A 9,774-nucleotide genomic window follows, 5' to 3' on the forward strand; every position below is an offset into this window, starting at 1 on the left:
CAGAAGGCCAGAACTCAGGCTGGGTTGGTTGCAGGAGGTCAGAACCCTGTGTTTGTTCTTCTGGAGGCGGTGTACTGGAAGTAATTGCAACACGCAGCCTCTGTCAGTCCTCAGCGCAGCCCCCACTGTTTAGCTGGCTTTCGCAGATAGATAGCTTTGGGTCTGAGGAGACAGGTTGGGCTGAGCCCAAAAGGAGGAGCTAAAACCTGTGTGCAAAATCTGGGAATCCCTCGGAGCACAGGTGAGAGCCAGAATGAGCAGAAAGAGCCCACATTTCTGGTAAAGAGACCCCGTGACCAGTTCCAGCCACTCTTAGTCCCGCCCAGACTGGGAATTCATATAAAGGCCCAAGGAGAGCCCAAGAGGTCACAGTGCTGGCTGTAAGGGGCTGGGAGCACCGGTCACCCAGACACTATGAATTGGTCCTTGCAACTCCGGAGTTTCATTCTATGCTGGGCGCTTTTACTACTTTCTCCAACGGGCCTGGCAGTAAGTGCTCTTCAGAAGCCATATTGTTTGAGAGAGAGAGAGAGAGAGAGAGAGAGAGAGAGAGAGAGAGAGAGAGAGAGAGAGAGAGAGAGAGAGAACCACTGGCAAATATATTTTTGTTTTTCTCCCACAGCAGTACACTGCTACTAGAGATAACTGTTGCATCCTAGATGAGAGATTCGTAAGTAGTTTCTGTGTCGCCCTCTTTCCCGGAAGTAGAGAAAGGTGGGAAACAGGGCGGTACTTTCATGTATCAGTTAAGCTTTTGGGAAACGGTTTACTATGTAAGGGTAGTAACTAAAACTTATCTCCTCAGGTGTTTAATTATCTGCTTACTGACTTTGCAGGGTAGTTACTGCCCAACCACTTGTGGCATCTCAGACTTCCTGAATTCTTACCAAACCGACGTGGACACTGACCTCCAGACTCTGGAAAACATCTTACAACGAGCTGAAAACAGAACCACAGAAGCCAAGGAACTGATTAAAGCCATCCAGGTTTACTACAACCCAGACCAACCCCCAAAGCCGGGTGAGGAAACCCACTGTGGAGTTAGTTACCTTTCCTGCTTTCGGTTGTGCTATTTGCTTAAGTGACTTTTCTGTCCCTGGCCCTGTGACAGGTATGATAGAGGGTGCCACTCAGAAGTCTAAGAAGATGGTAGAAGAAATCTTGAAGTACGAAGCACTGTTACTAACCCATGAGTCGAGTATCCGGTATGTGTCTGGGTTTTAATGTACTCCCCAAGGCTCCTGGAGATTTTTACTTAAAATTCCACACTTCAAAGAAAGTGATCTTGGAATTTAGTTTTCATTTAGAGTATAAAGTCTCCCAGTGGGGATAAGAGAATTTAGTACAAAATGAGTTGTACTAGCTTGTAATTTTTAAATTACATTGGAGAAAGGTTATTATAGATATCTTTGAATGCCATTCTGGCTCTATTGACTTGAATGTCCCCATCCCCTTACAATATAAAACCAAATACATGGGAACTGAAGTGTGGAAATGCTCTTCACAAATATGTTACCAAATCCACACTAATAAATCAGAGAACAGACAGAAGGAGGATCTTGGCTGCTATAGCAATTCATGTCCAAGGTGAAGGAGAAAGGAAACGTTTTGGAGCTCCTTGACCAGAGTACATGGACCTGAAATTATTTCTCGTCCCCGTCCTCACGTCTAGCTGCCCAGAGACTCTGGGCATGGAAGCGCAGGGATAGTTTTAACTCCTTTTCCTGTTTCCCCCCAAACTAAACGCACAGCACCGTCGGAAACTGAGCTAGATGGCCACTGGGGGAAGTGGCCTCCAACACACTTCTCCTCCTCCTGTGATCAGAGGGTAGGGCTTAGTGCTGCTATAGTTATCATTCCATTGCTTTTGCTCATCACTAGAGGGTAAGAAAACTGTTGTGAGAAAATGTCTAAGACAGGGAAATAAGGCGGTCCACCATTGTGTCCCTCTGCTTTACTTCAAAGACAGACCCAGTGGTCTGGGCATTGTGCATACTCTCTGTCATGTCTGAATATTTTTGAGCAACCATGCAAAGGATGACCAAGGCAGAATTCTCACTTTCCCCACCTGTTTTCAAGAGCTATAGGACCAGAAAAGGAAAGTATCTGCCCTTTCATGTCTGGGAATGCCCCAGGGACTTTTCCCATGTAAGTTATAGAACAAACAGAAATTCCCAAATGGCACACAGAGCTCCCATCGCTCTGATTCCTCTTAGCCAGACCTACCTCCCACAATTACCTGAGCCTCCTTATGGAGAAGGCAGGAGTCAGCAAAGCCACCTGTAGTGACCTTTGTTTATTGACAGGGACTTCTCCATTCCTGTTCAAAGTCGAGACCACCTGCCTGACCCACCCAATTCTCCTCCACAAGGCTTCAATTTAATTTTACAATTAGCAATTTTACAATTTCCCAAGACAGAAGTAATTTATCACAAAGGAGTTCTCCAGAAAATAAAGCAGCCTTTCTAACAGGGAAGATTAAAAAACCCTGTCTTCCGAAAAGGACCGCTTAGCCCCCTCTTCCCGCACCGCTCTGTTTCTAGGTATTTACAGGACATCTATACTTCAAATAAGCAGAAGATCACGAACCTGAAACAGAAGGTGGCCCAGCTTGAAGCTCAGTGCCAGGAGCCTTGCAAGGACTCTGTGCGAATCCATGACACAACCGGAAAAGGTACACACGAACTTAATCCTGGGATCAGGGTCATCAAAGCAAGCAGCCAAAATAAAAGCAGTGGTGCACCTCGCACTGTACAGCAAGCTTGGAAAGTATCTGACCTTAAAGCTAAGGGTTCCGACCAGCCAGGGCTCCCTTGGGGATTAGTCAGTAATTGGGAAGGGATGACAATAGGCAGACTAGAGAGGCTGCTGATGCATTAACACCGCCTGGGGTTGGAGCCACTGCCCACTGCTGTGGTTTTACTTGCCCTTTCTTCTCCAGATTGTCAGGATATCGCCAACAAGGGTGCCAAAGAAAGTGGACTTTACTTCATTCGGCCTTTGAAAGCCACGCAGCAGTTCTTAGTGTACTGTGAAATCGACGGATCTGGAAATGGCTGGACCGTATTGCAGAAGGTAAGGGCCTCTGACTGCATATGTATTAAAAAAAATGGCCCACGTTGCTCCAGATGGTTCTCTAAGCATAACTCTCACCTCGGCCTCTTTGAGATGAGGACTGGTCTCACCTTAACCCACAGAAGAGACGGAAGCATGAGATCGCCTAGGTAATGAGGAACAGGCAGTGTTTGAATCCAGCAGCCAGGCTTTGCGGTGCTCTGAGGCAACACCATGCTGACTGTCACAGAAGCCAAGTCCTTTAGTGAGGTGACATGGCGGAAGCCTCTTTCCTCAGATCAAGAGCTAAGGCTGGCCCTTAACAATAACCCACAGCCTCTCTGAGGATATAATTGGGCAGCTCACAACAAAGCCTTTTTGGCATCCGCCTGTCTGGTACCCACTGCAAAACTGGCCTTTTTACCTTGTAAGCTTATGAGTTCTGAAGACCTCCATGGGTCTTTTAAAAGTGCACAACTAAAACAAAAAACAAAATTAGCAGCAACGACAAAAATGTCCATACCATTATAGTAGGAATAAGCATGTAGCAGGTGTGTGTGTGTGTGTGTGTGTGTGTGTGTGTGTGTGTGTGGTGTGTGTGATCCTCAGAGCACCAGCATGCCATTTGACAGTTGGGGAGATAGAGGCAGCTTGGAAGAGCACAGTTAGCTGGTAATTGGCCAAACCGTATCCTCCACACATTGAATGTTGTTTCTTTATAAGCACCAATCATCTTTCCTCTGCTCTTGCCCATACTGTTATGCAACTAGAGGCTTGATGGCAGTGTGGATTTCAAGAAGAACTGGATTCAGTATAAAGAAGGATTTGGACACCTGTCACCTACTGGCACCACAGAGTTTTGGCTGGGCAATGAGAAGATTCATCTGATAAGCATGCAGTCCACCATCCCATACGCACTGAGAATACAGCTCAAAGACTGGAGTGGCAGGACCAGGTATGGAAGGGACTTTAACATTTTGTCTTGGGCTGGGGACATAGCTCAGTTGGTAGAGTACTTGCCTAGCATGCATGAAGTCCTGAGTTCAATATCCAGTGCTACATAAACCAAGGAATGGCGGTGGTAACTATCTATAGTTCTAGCACCCAGGAAGTAGAAGCAGTAAGGTTGGGAGATCAAGGTCATCTCCAGTTACATAGTGAGCTCGAGGCTAGCATGACTCACATTAAGCTGTCTCCAAAAAAAAAAAAATTTGTCTTAGCTGTCTGCTACATTTATTAGACATCAATATATTATCAGCTAAATGGACCGTCAGCTGGCAATGGCCTAACAGCAAACAACCTGACAAGGGCAAAGAGCATGACCAGGCTCTTTCCAAGAAGAACTTGGACAGTCCAAAGAGAGTGAGAAAGCTAGGCTGTCTCCTCTAGGCGGGATGTGGATGCTGGGGCATTCACATGTCCAATTTACACACCTTGGACGCATTCGGTGGTTGCTATAGGGTGTTCAATATGAACCAGAAATTGAGCATGAAATTAAATTCAGTCAAATTCAAGCATTCATGTTTCCCACTCATACAATGATTGTTCACTCCGTCAAATCACAGACTGTCTGAAAATTAACTGACTCCTGTGGGGATCTGCAGCCCTGCCAGGCTGAGCGATGCTCTGGGGTTTGGGTTTTAACCACCTCATGTAAGTGAAAAAATTGCAGAGCCTTCTAATTAGACATGAAATATTGAAACATGCTCCATTTCCAAGTGCATTTTTTAAACTTTATTTTAATCCCCAAACTATCCCAGCAGCAAGCAACATTTTCCTATGTGAGCATCCTCCACTTCCCAAGGATGAGATATGGGGAAAGAGATTAACTATTTTCTAGAATTCTCTATTTAGTCACAAAAGACCATTTTTCTCTCTACTCTGCAAAACCATAGCTGCCTTTACTAACTTTCCCAGAGGAGGTCTCTCTGACTCTTGAGGCTCTCATTTAATGCATCACATAGGGTTCGTGGCTTCTGCAACATTCTAGAAAGTCTCTTTTTGCTGGTACACCATTGCTTTGGAAAAGAAAACCCTTTTGTACCCTCACACTTTAAGTGTTGCGGATGGGTAAGGAAACCCGTCTCCTTTAAATTTGGAACATGGGTTCACTCATTGTAGATAATTACTCTGACCTATGTGTGTGCAGTGCTAACAAAGGTTAAATGAAAGCTGAAATAATTACATTTTCCCATCTGTTTCCATTTGATCTCAAGATTGTGTAACTAAAAAGCCAGGAGGTGGCTTTTAGTTTTTCTGAGATTTGCTGAAGGCTCTTTAGATCCATCCTGGGTGCGGGGATGTGATCTGGACTGGTGCACATGGGTATTGCCTGGAGTTGCAGAAAACGTTGTCATTCCATTCCCCTCTTTGTGACTTGAGATCCTCCACTCCACCCTCACAGCACCGCGGACTATGCCATGTTCAGGGTGGGTCCTGAATCCGACAAATACCGCCTGACCTATGCCTACTTCATTGGCGGAGATGCCGGGGATGCCTTCGACGGCTACGATTTTGGTGATGATCCCAGTGACAAGTTTTTCACATCCCACAACGGCATGCACTTCAGTACCTGGGACAATGACAACGACAAGTTCGAAGGCAACTGTGCTGAGCAGGATGGATCTGGCTGGTGGATGAACAAGTGTCACGCTGGCCACCTCAATGGAGTTTATTACCAAGGTATTTTTTTCAGTTATGAGTATATGTGTAACAGATGCTCTATGGAAGGTAATAAGCAGAAGCAGAGAGATGAAGCATTATAATAAGCACAGAAAGTCTTTTATCTTACAGCTTTTCATTTGAAGTCAGAATTGGATACCACTCACTATCCAACTGGCATTACCTTAAAGAACAGAAAGAGTTTGCCTATGGTGGTCACCTCTAACTCCCACAAAGCATCAGTGCTTTGATATTGTGCTGAAACTCATTATCTGACTTGGAATTTGGTGTCTCCTTTAGACCTACCATGTATATGATAGCGTTACCATGTCTGTGCTTGTGGACACATTATCCAGGTTCAGCTGTCTATGAACTATGTCAGGCACAAGCAGTGAACAGTGGATAGGTGTCCAGAGAAATGAAGTGAGAGGCACAGAAGTACCAGGAAGAGTGAAAAGTCATGGAAGCCTGGATGAAGGGTCTAGCCTGGGCTTGGAGATGCTCGTTTTAGCATGGGGGGAGCGATGGTTTCTGTAAGGCTTAAGGCGTTTGGAGCACTGATTTCACTGACCACCTAGCAGTTCTGTATGGAGAGACTCCAGGGATACCGAAGGATCTTTTAAGGCCCCATCTACTAATGAGAAACTCCATGGTGATGTAGAACAACTTTCTACAGACACCTTCTATAGCCCGTAATAGCATCTTCCATTAGCCAGACAATTGTGCTGCCATGCAGCGTCAGACCACCTGATCAGGAATCTGCGGCTCCTACCATAGTAATGGGAATGATGAAGGATTGCCTCTGATGAAAGAAAGACAGACAGAGGGAAACACAGACAGACAGAGAGAAGTGCTCCAGCCCTGATAAAAATGGATAAATTTTAAGTACTGACATAATCACCAAAACGACTTATTGGCTCTTGGAATCTCTAGGGATGTTTTCAGTTAGGAGGAAATGCTGTAGACGTCACAGTAATTCTATTGGAACTCTAATGAGCTGAGAAAATGTAGGGAAAAAAGACACACCCATGCATCTCTGACTCCTTGCAGGTGGCACTTACTCCAAGTCATCTACTCCTAACGGTTATGACAATGGCATTATTTGGGCCACCTGGAAAACCCGCTGGTATTCCATGAAGGAAACCACCATGAAGATAATTCCCTTCAACAGACTCTCCATTGGAGATGGGCAGCAACATCACATGGGAGGATCCAAACAGGTCAGCGTGGAGCATGAAGTGGATGTTGAATACCCGTAAATCCTCTGCCTGGACATTTTAAATTAGACACAAAGAATCAACTATTAACTTCTATTAGCCTGTACCAAGTTCCAATAGTTTCCTCAAATTTTCTTCTATACCTCTATATTCGAGTTATTAATTTTGGTCTCTCTTAAAATGATATTTAGCCATAAATGGACATTAAACCCCACGTGAACCATGTTTCTAAGTTACTTGAATCAAAGTTATTAAAATTTGTTTGTTTGAATGGACAACATTTTGTTTGACCTTTCCCCTAAATATTAAAAGTAAAACTACTGTACTTTATTTTATGATCAGCTGTAATTATTGTTTTTGTTGTTGTTGTTTCCTGAGTATTTTTAGTATGCACTAATAAAATAGGAGAAATTTTTAGAACTTCACCTGTATATTTTCCATGTATTTTACCTCTACATCATTAGTATTTAATTCTTCTTTTTAAATGAAAAGTTATATTTTTTAATATACCTTTTGTTTTATTGTGTATTCATAGGTTGGAGACATGTAAAGAACATTTCCAAGGTGATTTGCTCTTTTAACGGACTTTATCCAAGCAGAGAGATATATTTTTCCTATGAGACCATGGAACCTCACTTCCTTTACAGAGTTAATGGGATCCATGATGCAAACTCCATTAGCAGTTTTATGCTGGCGATAATTTATCTACATGCATTTCAATAAACATTTTGTTTCCTAAGATGAGACATTCAGTGGCTCCTTTGAATTACTCTTAATTGCAGAGTTCACATGTCATGGCTACATAGTATCCAAGTCAAGGGGAGTTGGAGGGAAAGGAAAAACATTAGCCTCCAGGGGTATGGAACATACAGAGTACAGTAGCTCACAGTGACACATGCAACAAACGAAAGTGACAGCATTCCATGCAAGAACATGAACACAGGTCACAGGGTACCAAGCATTTAGCCAAGGTGCATGGCCAGCTAAATACACACCTGCTAGAGTAAGCTGTTAGGAGCCTCTTCTAGAAGAGACACCAAGCACCTGTAGCCAGTATATCACATAGAACTGTACTCAGAGCAGAACTGAGGGACAATCTGCCCCTCTCTCGGGTGAGCCAGGAGGTGAACAGAAGAAACCATTTACTTGCTCTGAACAGGCGTTCCGAGATTTGGGGAGCTTGATTTAGCTGGCACATGCTTCTAGAAGGGATCGGCTAAGTGCAGGAAACTTGCATCAAGTTATTGTGCTGAGTACTTGGCTCGTTGTATTAAAAGGCCCTCTATCCTTTATGGCTAGTAGCCACCATAAGTGAGTGTGTGCTATGCTGTCTTCCTGGGCCTGGGTTACCTCACTCAGGATGACCTTTTCTAGGCCCATCCGTTTGCCAGCAGATTTTATGATGTCATTGTTTTTAGTAGCTGAGTAAGACTCCACTGTGTGGATGTACCCCTTTAAAAAAATCCATCCTTTGGTTGAGGGACATCTAGGTTGTTTCCAGTTTCTGGCTCTGAATTTTACGAATAAAATGCTGCTGTGAGCATAGTTGGGCAAGTGTCCTTGTGGTATGGTAGAATAGCCTTTGGGTATATGCCCTGGAGTGGTAAAGGTAGGTCTGGAGCCAGAGACGCAAAGAAGGTAAGTAACGAGGAGTGCTCAACGGGGGACTCGTGAATCTCACTAAGAAGGGGACACAGAATAAACACCACAGGTAGCTGGGGAGAGACGATTGGATGGAAGTGGGTGGTGGGGATGGGAACAGGAGGCATCGGGTGTGGGGAGGACAGAGGAAGACATAGAGGAAGATAGAGGGAGAAACAACTAGAACCAGGGGCGGCATCTCTGGGATGAGCTAGAAACCTAGACACTCCCAGTAACTGAACCCACCATCTCCTGGAACCAAGCCAGATTTCTAGTGGAGGGATTGGGAAACCAACACAGCCACAAAACCTTCGACCTACAATCCGCCCTGCCTATAAGATACACTGAGGTAAAGGTGGTACAGATATTGTGAGTGGCCAACCAATGACTGGTTCATCTTGAGATACATTGCCATGAAGGGAGCCCACTTCTCAAAACTGTCTGGAGGCCCAGGACCCACAGCCTGAATATCCAGAGACCTAGGATAGAACCAAACATGAATTCCTAATAATACGAGCAGTAGTAGTGGTAGTAGTAGTAGTGGTAGTGGTAATAGAAGGTAGTAGTAGTAGTAGTAGTAGTAGTAGTAGTAGTAGTAGTAGTAGCAGCAGCAGCAGCAGCAGCAGCAGTAGTAGTAAAGTCAGTGGAATGATTCCCAATGATAGTCTGCTCTTCTTTTAGATGTGTGCATAGCCCAATTGTCATCAGAGATGCTTCACTCAGGAAATAATGGGAACGAATGCAGAGACCCACAGCCAAATGTTAGGCAGCCCTTGGGGAATCCCACTGAAGAGGGGAAGGAAGAACTGTAGGTGCAGAAAGGGTCAAGGGTACAAGAAAACCCACAGAATCAACTAACTTGGGCTCATAGGGGCTCAAACAGACTGAACCAAGAACCAGGGAGCCTGCCTGGGACTGACCTAGGCCCCCTGCACATATGTTACAGTTGTGTGGCTTGGTCTTCAGGGGACGCCTAACAGCGGAGCAGCAGCTGTCTCTGACTGGTTGCCTTTCTTTGGGTCCAGCTGCAATAGAAAAGGAGGTGCCTAGTCTTACCACAACTTGATATGCCAGGACTGGTTGATATCCATCAGGCCAGCCCTTTCCTGACAAGAAAAGGAGGAGGAGTGGATGATGGAGGGGACAGGAAGTGTGGCAGAGGGACTTGGAGGATAGGGGGAGGGGAAACTGTGGCTGGGAT

At 44.9% G+C, this 9,774-nt stretch overlaps 1 protein-coding gene across 2 annotated transcripts; it reads left to right on the forward strand.

Annotated features, from left to right (window-relative positions):
- The first annotated feature begins 234 nt into the window (after nucleotides 1-234).
- Fgg (fibrinogen gamma chain) lies at nucleotides 235-7,678 on the forward strand. Of its 2 annotated transcripts, NM_012559.2 has the most exons (10): nucleotides 389-489; nucleotides 623-670; nucleotides 837-1,020; nucleotides 1,112-1,205; nucleotides 2,544-2,674; nucleotides 2,942-3,075; nucleotides 3,825-4,009; nucleotides 5,459-5,736; nucleotides 6,766-6,935; nucleotides 7,468-7,671. In NM_012559.2, the coding sequence occupies exons 1-10, from the start codon at nucleotides 415-417 to the stop codon at nucleotides 7,480-7,482; spliced, it is 1,314 nt and encodes a 437-aa protein (NP_036691.2). In that variant the 5' UTR covers nucleotides 389-414; the 3' UTR covers nucleotides 7,483-7,671. The 2 variants fall into 2 exon arrangements, with proteins under 2 accessions (XP_006232587.1, NP_036691.2); XM_006232525.1 differs by having other exon boundaries at nucleotides 235-489; nucleotides 6,766-7,678.
- Nucleotides 7,679-9,774: the final 2,096 nt, after the last annotated feature.

This window comes from Rattus norvegicus, chromosome 2 (assembly GCF_036323735.1).
Source record: "Rattus norvegicus strain BN/NHsdMcwi chromosome 2, GRCr8, whole genome shotgun sequence".
Lineage (NCBI taxonomy): Eukaryota > Metazoa > Chordata > Mammalia > Rodentia > Muridae > Rattus > Rattus norvegicus.